The sequence below is a fragment of the Embiotoca jacksoni genome, unplaced genomic scaffold (assembly GCF_022577435.1).
Source record: "Embiotoca jacksoni isolate LCO1_2020_lvr unplaced genomic scaffold, fEmbJac1.0.p SCAF_7, whole genome shotgun sequence".
NCBI classification, from domain to species: Eukaryota; Metazoa; Chordata; class Actinopteri; family Embiotocidae; genus Embiotoca; species Embiotoca jacksoni.
The window spans coordinates 9481769-9498042 of NW_027185425.1; the positions used below are offsets into that span (position 1 = coordinate 9481769).

The 16274-nt window shown below is 43.3% G+C and overlaps 1 protein-coding gene across 1 annotated transcript in view; it reads right to left on the reverse strand.

Annotated features, from left to right (window-relative positions):
* Positions 1 to 3106: 3106 nt before the first annotated feature.
* znf704 (zinc finger protein 704) overlaps positions 3107 to 16274 on the reverse strand; it is a 46850-nt gene continuing 33682 nt past the window's right edge. The window contains exons 3-9 of the mRNA XM_069176799.1: positions 13027 to 13130; positions 11432 to 11709; positions 6447 to 6547; positions 5811 to 6108; positions 4952 to 5086; positions 4765 to 4856; positions 3107 to 3706 (exon numbers count right to left, since the gene is read on the reverse strand). Of these exons, the coding sequence (XP_069032900.1) occupies positions 3592 to 3706; positions 4765 to 4856; positions 4952 to 5086; positions 5811 to 6108; positions 6447 to 6547; positions 11432 to 11709; positions 13027 to 13130 (1123 nt within the window). The 3' untranslated portion in view covers positions 3107 to 3591. The remainder of the gene's footprint in view (positions 3707 to 4764; positions 4857 to 4951; positions 5087 to 5810; positions 6109 to 6446; positions 6548 to 11431; positions 11710 to 13026; positions 13131 to 16274) is intronic.

Below are 16274 nucleotides of genomic sequence, written 5' to 3' on the forward strand. Positions count from 1 at the left end.
GTGGGAACCACGCTTCAGCAGCAGCCCGCACGCTTCGCCCTGGGGGCTCCTTCACGTTTACACTCGAGAGCCGCCGAGCGCACACGAGACGTCAATCAAACTAATTGCGAGCGAGCCCGCGTGACACGGGGAGAGGAGAATTGGAAATAATATAAAGGTTTTAATCAACTGTGGTGGTCTCCCCTCCCCACCCTCTCCTCTCCCCCCTCCCTCCCCTCTCAGCAGCGCCGGCAGCGTGACGTGAAGGAGCTCCGGGCGGAGGCACGCGGGTCACACCCACTGAACACTGCATAACAAGCTTTCCTCCTTCAGCAGAACATGAAAACAAAATTCATAAACAGTATATATATTCATTTATATATATATATACTTATATATATATATATATATATATGAAAGAAAGAAAGAATAAAACAGCTAAATTAACATCTTTTTTTGCTTTGAATTTAAATGTCTTTACTTTACGTAGATAGATTTGCCTTTTCTTGAACACAATATGTTCAGAGTACAATGGCAAATCAGTTTGGAGATCATCTAAATATTTCTTACTCAACAGAAACATCACTGTAAGGACAGAAGAAGCACAAAGATCTTTTTCAAAGAGTGACTTTAAGGCTTATCCCCATGTTCAGAACAACATTACTTCCTCACGCATCACTCCAACCGGCCTTTGCTCATAAGGTGGCAGATGACCGAGGTAACTGGTCATAAAAAGTGAAGCTTAGAGAAGATACAATAACCACATTTATACAGACACAACCTACAAAATAAAAGAAACAGTTAAAAGAAACGGAACAGAGCTACGCTTTTCATGTGCGGAAGTACGGTATGTTGACACGGGCGAGTTTGTGAGTTTATCAGCTGGTGTTGGTTTTGAAGAATTCTTGTGTAGAATGATAGTGTGTGTGTGTGTGTGTGTGTGTGTGTGTGTGTGTGTGTGCGTGCGTGTGTGTGTGTGTGACAGAAATTCCAACAAAGACTTCAGTTTCTATTCAAACAGAGTTCACATGATTCAAAGTAAATGCAGTAACAAAATGACAAGTTTGTCTGAACTTAGACAACAGTTTCAGAACTTTGTAATTAGGACTCCCCGGGTGAAAAGAAAGACCACATTTGTAAACTATTTGAACTTGTCATTTTGTTTTCTACCTTTAAGCCAACAAGCTGGCTGAAATTCAAATGAACATACTCAAATGAAAAAATCGGGTAACCGCATAATTTTCATCATTGACACTCTTTAAAGACCCCATATTGTAGAAATTCAGATTTCCGTTGCTTTTTTTGATCATTAAGAAGGTGTAGGTTATATAAAAATACTGTGAAAGTGTCAAAACGCTCAGTGCCATGAGAAATACACACAGCCCGTAACCAGGAATGAGCTGTTTGGACTTCCATGAGTTTGTGATGTCACAAACTCACACTCATGTCCGCCCCTTAGCCCAGCCCACTAGTCCAACCTTTAATCTGGAGGAAAACACTGAGCAGTCATTCAGTTCTGGAGACAGCAAGCTACCAGACTGAAGAACCTGCGGTTTGGTTTGGGTGTAAGTCACTCTGATCAAAGAGGGCCACTAATATCAACGTGTCTTAAAGAGACACAAAACAGCCTGTTCTTTGTAGAGCTCCAGAGAACAGCTTTACAAAGGAGATATAAAATTGCATCGAGGTGGTTTTTGGTTTTGAAAACCACCGAAATATCTTCTCATAGATATCAGGACTGAAAATTGAACAGCGGAAAAGTGTCAAATATGGGACCTTTAACCTCTCCTCAGCTCATCAGTAACAAGGTTGCGTGCAGATCAAAAGGACTCTTACAAAAGCTTCGCTTGCATGTTGCTGAGTGAATGAATAGTGCAGTGCACATTAAACAACAACGGAATGACCGAATTAAGTGCTCACAATCTTCTCCCCAAAACATATGGTGCAAAGAATGATTCAAAAAGAGGGAGAAGCTACATCTGGGTGGACAAATATTTATATATATTTATATATATATATATATATATTTCAGTTACTTCCAACAGTAATGAGTTAAGTTGAAAATGGAGAGGAAATTGTGGAAGATAGTAACATTTTCAACTTTCTAAAACTAAGCAAAAATGTACCAAGTGCTCCGTTACACACATACAGTGCAAGTGCCTCACTTTTAGTTTTCAGTCCTCCTCCTTTGGTTAATAAATCATTAAGATGCGCCTTTGTGGCGTCCGTAAACACACAGTTACTCTGTTCCCAATGGGAAGGTGTAAAAGTTGATGGAGGAGGAGGGCATTTGTCTCTCTGTATGCGGTGATGGTAATCTGTTTATGGCGTCGCATGCTGCTGACTTCACACTTCCAGTGCTGTCAGGAAGGTCTTTCAACACACTTGGTTTCACCCCCCCAACCCCCAAAAAAAGAGAGGAAAAAAAAAACAACAACCCTACATTAACAACACTTAAACATGGCACCTTAACAAAAACCAAAAACATGGAGAAGATAGGAGGAGTTTTTGGTTGCAAAGTTGTCAGGTGTAATAAAAGAGTGAAGCTGCTGAGAGAGTGCTGCATACAGTAAAACCAAAAGTTGAAGCTGCTGGTTTTTGCTTTCTTTAGAAACAAATCCCTGATAAAAACTAAGGAAATGAATCCGCTGGATAAAAAAAAAAAAAGTGACATAATCTTCTGCTTTGATTGTGTTTCTGTGTGTTAAATCACTGCTATGGTCCATCTGCTTTCCCTGACAATACATTTTATCTTTTTTTGTTTTTGTCATTTTTTTGTTTTTTTTTGCAACGATCATTCACCTTGGTGTTTCACTTCCTCCAGCCCTTCCTGGCTTGGCCCTACATTCCCTCAGAGCTGTCAAGGTGCGGTGAGGGACCAGGAGAGGCTCTGATGCTGGTGATTAAAAAGAAAATCTCCTCGAAAGGTCCAGAAATAAAACAAATGAATGTCGAAGGAAGAAGAAAAGCTGCGAGCTTTGCCTCCGTGCTGTTTCATAACGTTCTTCAAACACTTCAGCAAAGAGGCTGAAAGAAATTCTTCGTTTGGATTAAAAAAAAAAAAAAAAAAAAAAAAAAAAAAGTGAAGATTTCTTTTTAATCTTTTGACGAAACCACAAAAAAAAAAAAAAGAAGCTTTTGGCCTGTTTTTCTGGACCCTTTCTTTCACTAGACTTTCCTTTTAAAAACCAGAACTGTACAAAACATAGAAAGATGCAACACTGAACTCAACTTAAAAAACAAAAACAAAAAAAAACAAAAAAAACTGCAGAAATCTTTAGATCAATTTTCTTTTTTCTTACACGGTTTAGCTGCACTAGGGTTTCCCAAAAACAGGGAAATGAAGGGAATGGCGAGGCAGTACTGGGAATCCTGGACGGCAACTTCAGTGGTGGACGGAGGGGTGGTGGTGGTGGTGGTGGTGGTGGTGGTGGTGGGGGGTTGTGGGGGGGAGAGAGAGAGCTTGACGGACAGTTGCGATTTTGAGCTGAAGAAAACCAAATGCATGCAAAATGACGTCCCCCTCCCCCTCAACCCTCCTCCCCTTTTCCCTCTGGCGAAAAAGCTGCAGCGCCTGTTGGGAGTGGCGGGTCGTTGCAGCGGCGGGTGCGATCAGTCAGTGAATCTCTGACAGGCCTTTTTCCAGCGGCAGGCGGTGCACCACATGTCGCGGTTCTCCATCCCGTACACCTTGCGGCACTTCTTCCCCTCGCCGCGCACCTTCCGACTGGAGACGAGAGAACAACGGGGCAGATGGTTAAGATGGAAATTATGATCCAGTTTGACTATTAACGATATGAAGAGCGCCGGCATTGAAGAAACTTGTCGGTAGAACAAATGAAAAAAAAAAAAAAAAAAATCCTTTTCATTCGTTCTGGATTTGACAATTTTTGACAATCAACTCGATGTCTCTTCAGCTTCAAGTGGCATTTTGAAGCTTGTTGTTAGCTTAGCTAACGTGAGTTTCTCTGTGACCCGCCAGGTTACCGACATAGATCATCTACGACTTAAGACGAGAACTCCTCCTTGCTTACATCCTTATATGTCTGGGGTTCAGCCTGATTTGCAGGCAGCCTCTCGTAGGCCATAGAAAACTTGAAAAGGTCCGTATGTGGTCCGCAGGCTGCTCGCTGCAGATTCCTGGTTTGGAGGAGCGGCTCCGTATCTGGGGAAATTCTTCTACATGAACAGATCAATACCTCTGAACAAAGCTCCCCCCCCCCCCCCCCCCCCCCCGCTATCCCCCGTCATTATGCTGAACTCGCCGCTGGCTGCAGTTGTTTATGTATTGTACAGGCATGAGAGCGACAGAAATCATTCTGAACTCCTTCACAAAAGTAAACAAGTGTATTTCTCAAAATATTGAATCGATTCACTCAAGCGCAGCCTTCGTTTTTTTTTTTCTCCACAGGAACAAAACCTTTTCTGATTGAAGCTAAAGCATCATTTTCAGACAAGAACAACAACAACAACAACAACAACAACAACACTTCATGGATCATCATCTTCACAGATCACTTCAGCTCCTAAAATGATCATTCGTGTCCTAATGTGGGAGACGACGCACAGACCACACGTGGCTCCTTATTGAAGTGGATCAGGCAAATCAGAGGCTGAACCGAGGCGACTAATCAGGACTTGTTCTTAATTAACAACCATTAAGCTCATTAGTGAGAATACGCTTTCCATTTTTCATCTTTCACCACAGGAGGTGACGCTGACTTTCATGAAAGCCAACACGCACATGTGAGATGCGACGCGGACAGCAGCAGTGAGGTGCAGTACCTGAGGGCAGTGGTGGCCCTGGGGGGGGACGAAAGCACGGCGATGGTCTGCGAACGCTGTTCACCGAATCCCTGGCTTTTACTGGGAGACACCTGGAGAAGACGGACAGACGGACAGGCGTCTGGTCATTGAAACCAGCCAGGAGGGATGTGTGTGAATAAATGGCGGGATCTCTGCGTTGCCTCACCGTGCTCCCGGTGAAGGTGACGGGCGGCGACTGCCAGGAGATGCTGAAACTGGAGCTGTTGGTGGGAGTGAAGCTGGTGGAGGCGGAGCTGGCCGAGTTACTGCTGCTGGACGGGATGGACACCGGAGCCGTGGCCTGAAGGCAGAGGTCAAAGGTCAATCTTTTTTCTTTTCTTTTTTTTTTCTGCTTCTATCCAAGTATGCGGAACAACTTTGTGTTCTGGTGTTAGTTGATATTAGCAGTTCTATGAATCTTTCTCAATTCCCCGAGCCTTGACGTTCTGTGTGTTTTTAACTGCTGCACTGTCGGGCTCTCTTTGACTCCTCTATTTTTTTCATTGTAAATTCTGTTTCAAATAAACTGCCTCGTTATCTATTTCAGGTGAAGCGAGAAAGAAAAACTGCTCTTTGCAACAGGATAGTGTTTTACAAACACATTTTATCTAAACAAGAAACAAGTCAGTCTCTTCAATTCAACATTAATACATACTGTATGTTGCTAATAAAATGTGGCTCCACATTAATATCAGATGCACTCATTAATATTAATAGTAATAATAATGATTAATAATAGTAATTCTCATAAAATATGGTTAAAAAATGTTGTGAAAGTAGATGAACTGTGTCATTTTTCCTTCACCTACAATTAATAATTCAAAGCAGCTGTGTGTGTTGATAAAAGACAACTGTCAGCACAGCTGCTAACGGGAGTGAGGGACCACAAGTCGCTGTGACATCATTCATTTGTTTACAAACACAGCGAGGCATCATCAACACAACGAGGACCTTGATAGTAGTGTGTGAGAAACAATGTGTGTGTGTGTGTGTGTGTGTGTGTGTGCGCACAGGTGCACACTCACCTGATAGGCGTGGTCCGTGTGGATGAGGTAGAGAGCGCTGGGCGCGGAGCGGCTCAGCGGGGTGATGCCGCCGGCGGGGGGCTCCTTGGTGTCGGAGGGCTGCGGGGGTCTGCTGGAGTCCGGCCGCTGGTTGAGACACGGGAGCGGGGCGGGGGGCGGAGGAGGCGGGGGAGGGTGGACGGCGGGCGAGACGGGGGACAGGCTGCTCAGCCCGTCGGCCACCGAGTCCGTGTTGAGCTTGATCTCCGTGTAGTAGAAGTCCTCCTCGCCGTCGCTGCAGTCCGAGTCACAGTTGCGCCTGGTGAAGCACAGAGCAGAGGACACGGACGGCGAGAGATGACGGACAGAGGGGAGACGCGGACAAAAAAAAATGAAGAGGAGATTTCCTGTAATTGCAGATCACACGTGGTCCCGCCGCCCCCCAACATTAATGTCGGTCTCCACTTAAATGTCAATATAAATGTGCGATCCATCCAGTATTATCGTTCCCCGCCTCACTCATTTTCCCTTCACACCTCCTCTCCCTCCCCTCACACACACACACACACACACACACCCTGAGCAGAACGACTGTGGCAGAGGTGTGTGTGTGTGTGTGTGTGTGTGTGTGTGTGTGTGTGTGCGCTGGTGTCTTACCCCAGGTGAATGGTGCGGATGTGTCTCTGAATGCCAGCAGCGGTACTCAGCACTTTGCCACAATTCTTCCAGAGGCACTTGAACATCACCTTCATGGAGTTCTGGAGGAAACACACAACGGACGAGCGTTTGACCGATGCTCAGATATCGACTCCAAAGGCAGCCGTCCTTCATAACTACGGAATAAATGGCAGGAAATCGCTCACCTTTGAGGATTTGACCTTTTCTTATCCGCTGCCATCATCGCTGACATTACAAATGTCCGCTGAGCTGCTCATTCAACTCATCTCATGATTACATAGGAACAGGAGACGGCTGGTAATTCTCTCCAGGATGTAACTGTGTAATAACTGAACACTGAATGATGTTTTTATGGTGTGGCAGCATTAATGACTGGTCAGCAACGATGCCGCCATTGTATTGGCTTACTTTTATGGCTGTAGTATTATGATGGGATGTCAGCCCCTACGCCATCGTGATATCGTGCACACTGTACTCAGTTAAAAAAGTACATTACCAGTTATTAATTTAGGTTCATTAGGGCCCGAGCACCGAAAGCCCTATTGTTATTCGAGCGATTATTATTATTCCCCGTAAACAACTGCATTTTTGGAGGCTTTATCATACTCAAAAACTCATGAAAGTTGGTACAGGCGTCTCTCCAGGTGAAAGATTTTGTATTTTGGTGGAGTCGCGAGTCGAGTGGCTCGCTAGCGCCCCCTAAACAGATGCCCCGGCGGCTCCATTTACCTACATGCATGAAATTCGGTGGACGTGCATCACACCGAGTGTACAAAAAAGTTACACTGCAGCATTACGTCAACTCAACAGGAAGTCCGCCATTTTGAATTTAGTTGCCATTTTTGGCGATTCACACACGTTGTACTTTAACGAACTCCAACAGATTTTGTCGGATCGATTTGAAATTGATTCTGTGCACTCTTAACATGTTTGGAATAAAAAATTATCATAAGAATTTGTTTTCGTTGATCAGTGTGCCCGTGGCGGCCAAAAAGTGACCCAAAAATTAGTTTTGGGTCACTTTTTGCAATAGTATGACTTTTTTTTTTTTTTTTTTTTTTTTTCATAATTTGGACGCCATGTTATAGTATGATTTTTGTTTTTTAAAGTCATGGCAAATGGGGGGGATCAAACCCCTAATCTTCTTGCCGAGTGGCAACAGTGCTAACCACTGCGCCACCAATCTTCCTAGGAGCTAGACAGCATTGTGACAAATCTTTGGCTCCCTGCAACCTATAACTCCACCGTCCACAAATATTCATTCAAATGCGACCAAAATTGCTGCAGACATTCTTTTGATAGTAGATATACATGTTTTCAAGGGGGTCTGCAGTGATATTAAATATATTCCTGTAATGTGTAGTGTATGCAAAACTTTTTCAATTCCTCCAAACGTTTCAACTTCACTAAAAGTTGAATCACCATCAACAGGTGGAATCTGAACCATTAATATCAACCTTGGTGAAGTAGAATCTTTTACCTGTTGAGTTAACCAGGCTGTCGGTTGAGTCTCTGGAAGCTCTGAGTGAACTCCGTGAAACTCTTTCTCCTGCCGCTACTCTGGCGCCGAAGATAGTCCAGCGGTCTACGACGCCGCTTCAGAGCTGGAAACGACCTCATGAGGACCGCGCAAGGTAATCCACACAGTTCACGGAGGGCGAGTCCCTCTAAGGGTAAGCCACACGGGTGCGAGTTTGCCGGTTTCGGGTTTGTGTTGTAAATGCAGTCATACTAATGCCAAACCAAAGGTTGACAAGAATACAAAACAAAATCCTAATATACAAAACAAAAACTCCCAACAAAAATAAAAGTCAATAACAAAAAATAAAGGGTTCTTGGATTTCTGCCCGATCTACCACAAACTTTATCCCCCAAAATTCCATTAACATTTTAATGCTATAGTATGAATGTTTTATCATATTTCGGACAACATCCTATAGTATGAATTTTTTTTTCATAATTTGGACAACATGCTATAGTATGACAGTGGTGCAGTGGTTAGAGCAGTTGCCTCACAGTGAGATGTAACTGGGTTCGATCCCCACTTGAGGCATCCATGTCAGTTCAGAAAAAGTTCATACTCCAAAAAGCGATAAAAAAAAAAAATGTACACTGTATGCCATCCAAAATATTCCCCCAAAAAAGTCACACTATAGCATTTCGTCCAAAAAGTGACCCAAAATTCATTTTTGTATACAGTATATAGTATAGCCAGGGCGATGTGGCTAAGTTTGATGTTTCGCTGTGACACAGGAAGTTGATGTTTAAGGTCAAACGATGCTCCAAAAAATAATAATAATAAGGAATGAGATCGAGAAACAAATTTAAACTGTGAGAGGGAATATGCGGACCCTCGCGTGCTGCACGTCGGGGTCCGCATATCACTGCTTGCAGTTTTAATTTATCAATGTTCTTTGCAATACAATCACATGTATATATTAACAAATTCACGGTGTTTCTACTTTTAAAAACTTTTTAAGATTTTCTAAGTATTGTATTGTCAATATTTTTAAGTATGATATTATCACAGTATCTCTATCGTTGTGGTCGAGTGAGCTAAAACATTAAGATCATTTTTTTGGAGTGGTGATCCTGCTATTAAAAAAAAAACTGGATCATTACATTATGAAGGCTGTCATAAGTCACTTCAGTAAAAAAAAAACCCAGAACATTCCCTGATATACACTGAACAAACGTTTAAAACAATTTCACACCGCGTGGACCTTCATCTTCACTACTTTATATCTTTACTTACTCTATGTACAAAACGGACCCACGGCTTTACTGTAGCGTCTGTCAACGCAGCTACACTGAACACAAAGCTGGCAGAGCTCTTGTATCTTTTATCCGTCGTCTGTAATTACACCGCTGCTTCCTGGAGGGGCTGCATATTGTTTTCATGGACTCAAAAGCCCTGTGAGCTTCCTCTCTGCCCTCCTGCTCCGCCACTCCGAGCACACCATGAATGCTCTTACAGGCCCTTCTTTCAAACTATTGTTAAGGGGGCTGATTTCATTTTGACAAGATGCTTTCTTTAATTTTCTCCTTCCGTTCAGTGGAAAGGAATGCACACACAACAATCATCTGTCCCCCGTGCATTGTTTTGTCTGCGCGTAACAAAAGCCTATTTTGTGTTAGCGTGCGTGTGCGTGCGTGTGTTATTCCCTCTAAAGGAACATTTCGCGGTTAATTAAATGGGGTGCTTCAAACGGTATTGTGTTGCCAAGAGGAAGGAGCATGTAGATAATTCCACGTGAAACCCTGGTATGGCCTACAACGCGCGGATCCTGGTATTTTTCTCCGTCCACGCTCCGTTCTCTCGTCCTTTTTCCTCCAATTCCTATTCGTCACCCTCTAATATTTCATCCATAACCTTCATCTCCCTTCCTCTTCCCCACTACTAAATCCCCCCCCCCCCCGCCTTTCTTTGTGAGAAGTCCCCAATTAATACAGTACGGCGTGCCGATGTGGAGCTCGCCCAAGAGTGTCTATCGACTTGGAGGCCGGCAGGATCTTTATGTTTGCTGTAGCACGTATTTAAATCATTAATGCTGTTGTGCAGCAGCTGCATGTGAAGGCTGAGAAGTAATTATGAAGGGCAAATGTCTGGGGAGGACACACACACACACACACAGATGCAGAGAAGAAGGAGGGAAGAGAGGGGGGGTGGGGGACACACGGACCCGAGCAGGGGAGGCGGTGGAGGAGAAGGAAGAATAAAAGGAGGGATAGATGGATGATCCAGCCAGTAAACTAACAAGTAGGAGCACTGATGAGGAGAGAAAGGCCAAGATGAAGGCAGCGATAGAGAGGAACACAATATACATCTGAAAAACAATGAGAGCGAGTGAGCTGTGGATGTGATGAGCTGTCAAGTGGTGTGAAAAAAAAAATGACACGAGGGGGAAATGATGATGTTTCATACATCTGGGCAGCAAAGACAAAACTGCCACCGGAGCAAAAGGTTGCGCGTCCTTCCCCGTCCCAGTTTCATCTGTGCCTATCAGTCAGTCGGAGTCTGAATTACATCCACAAACTCCCTGGTTAATACAGCTGGGCAGTAAAGAAGGGAATCCAGCAGCTCCCTCCACTTCCAAAAAATGCCGACATCCAAACTCATCTGGACCACAGCTGAGTTTGTTTTCTCCAGAAGAACAGAATGTTATTGGTTATCAACGTGTTGCTGGAACAACACAATAATGGAAAATACGGCGCTGAACAGACAATAGATATCACCTTATCTATTATTTCCACGAAGTCCCGGCCTACTCGGCCTCTGAATGACTCGTACATATCACCTTCGTTGTTAGGTTGATGAGCTGGTTAGGGTAAGAATATTAGGATCAGAGCCAATCAGAGGATGATTGGGGTGGGGGGGGGATGTCTTCACAGAATGCACACGGAAGATCATTAGGCGATTAAACACGTCATGTATTTATTATTTTACAGCTGTTCCCCATTAAATGTCGGTCCATGTAAATACCGGACCCGAACCTTCGATCTGAATAATTTCATTCGTCATAAAAAGTGCAACTGCAGTTGAGGACGGCTCCACGCTGTGATCAAAGAAGTTCTTACAGTACTGCCACGTTATTTCTAAACCCTCTAGGTATCATAAGGTCACGTCAACAAACCAAAATCTTTTCCCCTAAAACCTGTGAGGATGAAGTGGTACCTGGTCAAATTCATTTGAACTTGAAACCCGAGAGAAAATAGCTTTTAAAAATAGCTCACGTCTTAATCTGAAAATAATTATTTTAAGCATGAACAGAGCTCTTGGAAAAACAAAGATGTACGCCTCAGACATGGCGTGGGACCGTTAACAGTGAAGCGATCGCTCCTTTTACACGTCACGATAACCACTCACAGAACAACTAGTTGCAACTCGTCTGTGTGTACTTCATGTTTATTTTTTCAGAGTTTGGACCGGCATCCTCTCCTTTCAACCGGTTTACAGTGCTCACCTTGCGCTTGCGAGGGATGGGCTCATCAAAGAGCAGGCTGCTGCCGTCTTGCTCATCCAGACTAGGGTCTTCAGGTCCCGCGGGGCCGGGCCCCACGCCGCCCAGGCTGGGCACACGAAACGGCTTGAAGCTGTCGGCAGAGAGTGGCGGAGAAGGTGTGGAGGGGTTGGACTGGTCGCTGGGGGCAGACCAGCTCCAGTAGCCCCCCGAGGAGTTGTTGCTGGACGGGGTGAAAGGTCCCGCTGAGCCGTTGTCCTTCCATGAACCACTCAGACCCTCTGAAGAGATGGAGGTGAACACAAACGGCAGAGATGTGAGGAGGAGGAGGAGGAGGAGAGGTACAGCATGAGAGTAAATCTAACAAATAGCTCTTACTCCTTTAGTTATATTTGTAGATGCTGCAACCACAACAAAAGGATGATATCAAGACATTCAATTAAGTTAAGAGAGTTTTATTTGCACTTCACATAAAAGAGCCTCCCGGCAGCACTTTTGACTGTGACACAGGAAAATAAAGGTTACTTTCCTGTTTTGTGATTCCACTGAGACACTTCGTTTTTTTTTTTTTTTTGTTTTTTTTTTTTTTAATAAATCAAAGAAAAATTTCTTTTGAATATCAGCTACAAAAGGCACTTTACTTTGTGAAGATGCAGGCTGGGGGAAACTTTGGGGAGAGTCTAAGGGTGTGTAAGTGTGTGTCACAGAGATCCAGCTTCCTTTTGGGATGTTTCTCCTGTCAGAAGTCGTTCTATCTTCACTCCAGCAGTGTTTTACATAAAAGAGGAAGTAGCTCACCAACAAGAAGAAAGGAGCTCTTTGTGTTTGGCTTTGTCGTGTAGAAAAGCAAATATTACGGCTGAATAACATTAGACAACCAGTTCATTTGAATAATTACAACGACACATTAGGGAAATGAAGTGTGCATGAGAAGCTACTGTGCGCGTTGATGTAAAAGCACACTGTATGATCTCATATGCGTGTAGATGGGTTTGACATATGTATGCGTACATTGAGACCAACAATCGCACAGTCGGTATTCCAAATCCAGTTTGTGCACGTGTGCATGACGTACGTGATGCACATTTAACATTATAACTGGACGAGTGTGTGCGACCGTGGTACAAGTGCGGGGCGGTTGGAGGGATGGCTGCACGTCTGCTCAGTGGAATGGTTGCACAGTCCATCCAAACGGTTGCACGTGGTTGCAGTTATGGGGCACTTTGGATTTCCGCCACCGTGTCGGGAGGCACAGATCCAGACTCATTGTGCTTTTCTGCGGGTTTTCAGAACTAATTGATGAGACGATCCCACGGCACAGCAGGTGGCGGTAATTTATCAACCTAAGCTTCCGCATGCATTCACTAGATAACAGCTGTGAGGGAAGGAAAAGTCCGTGTACAGGAAAACGTGCAAATCCCTGGCTTAGGCCGAGCACCTTTTTTTTTTTTTTTTTTTTGAGTTCGCTTTTTATAGTTTTTCCTGCTTTATTCATGATAGAAAAGACAAGTTGCGAAGTTTTGACCATTTTGTATTTTTCTGAAAAGTCACTGTGTCAGGAGGACATTCATCAATTATTTGGGAGTTGCGATACTCACCGCTGACTTTGACAGGTGGACTCCTGACCAGAGGACTGGTGGAGAGACTCGTGAGCACCATGGCAGCCGTCACCTTGTCCATGTCCACTTCCTCCTCTGACCGTCTGTTAAAACACAACAGGAAAAGAAGACAATTGCAACATTCAATCAACAGACTCACTGAACAACATTCTGCTTTTCATATGCTGATTTTAAAGGGGATCATTTTCTGATTTCTTTGACATATTCTGGGCCTCCGTTTCTGTGAACTGGCGGTGGATTTGGTCTTTCAATCACAAGCTGTAGATCCAATTTTTTTTAGCTCGTAAAATTGTATTCCGCTCTCACCAAACGGCTGCAAGTGAGAGTATCTCCCTGCACCGTCCATACAAAGAAATATGTGATGAGCCGACAGCTGGTCACGTAGCAGCAGTCTGAAGCTTGAGTTTTTTGATCACTTTTTCATACTGCGTTTATTTCAGTATTGAAAACTTTGGTCACGTTTAACCTGAGCATGCGACATTGTAACATTATGACAGAAAACCCAGGAGAAATCCTCTTTAACAGGCCACATTATACACAGGAGACTTTTCCATGCTTTTCTGCCAGATGTTTTCAGACAAAAAGTCATAATTGATGCAATCGCGCAGACGCCATTGGAAAAAATAAAAAATAAATAAATCAACAGTTGAAATGCTTCAGTACAAAATAAAACAATAAATATAAAACTAATCTAGACTGATGTGAGCGTTGTATTTCAGCTGTAGAGCCTGTACGATAAACATCCATGGTGCCCAGTACACACACACACACTAACTAATCCATATTATAGACTGTAACCACACCCCACACACATATTTGTCTCATCTAATTGGCGTGCAGAGAAGGTGGACTAGAAGACGGGCGTCTTAATCCTGTGCCATGTATTCCTAAGAGCGAGACAATCCCTGTGATCATAGAGATGTCAATAGTTTTATTACTGACAGTAAACCTGTGCTATGTGCTCACTATTAACATGACGAGCTGTGTGTGTGTGTGTGTGTGTGTGTGTGTGTGTGTGTGTGTGTGTGTGTGTGTGTGTGTGTGTGTGTGTGTGTGTGTGTGTGTTTGTCCATGAGCAGGCAAGGCTGTGATAGTGTGTGGACACCAAATGATCAAAGTCAATCCGATAGCAATGATGAAATCTCCTGCTGCATCGGAAGAACGCGAGATGAGCCGTCGCCGAGTTTTCACAGCGGCTGAGATCAAATAGTAGGTTGCACTGCATCTTAATTGGTACACAGACAGCGGAGGCAACAAACTGTTGAAATAAACAACTCATCTTTTAGTTTCCCAATGACTGTCAAAAAACAAAACAAATGCCCACGTGGTACTGAGAGGATTGCACAAGTTATGCGAAACCCGTGAGACGACTGCAACACCTATTCTCCTTCATAAACGCTTGTGACCGTATTCAACTATGAACTACTGTGGCTGCACTAATCATATCAGTGGTTATCATTTTTACCTAATCGTGGCTAAGAGGCCGATTAGGATTAATCTGAAACACAATGTTAATGCATCTAAACTCAATGAGAATATACACAGAATATACATGGTTCAAAGTGAGAGAAAGACTTGTGTTGTTTGAGTTGAAAATGTTGAAAACTCCACATTTGCCCTGAATTGGACGACTTCCCTTCATAAACAGGAGGTAAAAAAGGGAGGAAAGAAGGAATAACAAAGAGATTTTAGATTTAATTTCAGTCCGAAGGCAGATTGTTGCTCTCAAATGCACAATGTAAAAGTAAAGCGAGAGCAAATTTTGCTTTGCATGCAATGTAAATGAACTACACAGACTAAGGAACCAGGGCTGAATTTATCTGGAATCTCCCCCAACTGTGCCTCTCTGGTTCATCAATAAATGTCAGCTTAAAGTAAAATAAACCAAACACCAGGAAAGTGGACAGGAAAGAGAGCAACTGTGAAGGATATTTGCAGTAGCCACTAAAAACACTGCATCTGTGTTGTAAGAGAGACAAATCAAACTATAGCAGCGTGCCTGGTACTTACACAAAAAGACAACAACACAAAAAAAAAGAAATTCAACATGATCTTTACTGGGGACGTTCTGATTGGTTGACTGCTTACAAAACAATAATCATTACATCTGTGGTCTCAGGTGTAGCAACCAACTAAATGTTAATGAGCAGTCCAACCCAACACACACGCGTGGCTCTACTTAAACGATGTCACTATCTTAAACCTCCGTTTGGGTTTATAATCTCAACCCAAAGTAAGGCACGTGGTTCTCTTTAAAAAAAAAAAAATCCCAGGTGTGTTTCAGGTGTAATATAAAATAAACCAATCAGAGTGATATGTCCCACTCTGTATTTTAAGAGCAAGGTTTACTTCTCGGGGAATTGCTACTATAATCACTTCTTTGCAGAGGAAACTGATCTGCTCGTACACAGATTGAGCAGATTGATGTCCACAACAATAATCTTTAACATTATATTCTTTTTATTTGTAATCTTTTAAATGTTTGGGCACTGCTGCATGTCGTATTTGGTCTACAACATGAATCATGGACTAATTTGCTTAGTTAGAGCGCTGGTACTTTGCAGTGTAGTTCAAGACTCGTAAAAGTTGGCGTCTCCTCACTAATGGTTTCATTGTGAATAAATTAAACTTCAAAATTAATGTGAAAACGATTAAAAGTGTATTTACTTTACAGGCAAAAAGAGAAAGGAGACGAGTGCGTACTCTAACAAAGAGAGAGCCTCCGCCTCCATTAGCTGATGTCTAATTTATTACCCTTTCTGCTGTTGAATATGATGTCATTACAGCCTCCACATAAATCAAGAAAAGAGGCTGCGCACATAACTGCCACTTTTACCCATAACCCCCCCCCCCCCCAGCCTGCATCACCATAAAACCACTTCCTGGTCACCTTGGGAGGCCATCATGTGACAATAGATATTATCTCCATGGCAACAGTGACAGACAATAATTGCTGGGAGTTTTTTTTCTGTCTTGAAATATGAAAGAGTAAATCTCAGGAAAACACATTAGGAAGACTAATAATTAAGAGGTGATCGATGGCATGGTGGGAAAGAGAGGGTGGGAAAGAGAGGGTGGGAAAGAGAATTTCCCAAATCGCATTTGTCATTAGTGGTATTATCAAACTTAGTTTCCGTCCAAGTGCTTATTATGGCTATAATTAACACACGCTGGGAGCATGTGTGTGTGTGTGTGTGTGTGTGTGTGTGTGTGTGTGTGTGTGTGTG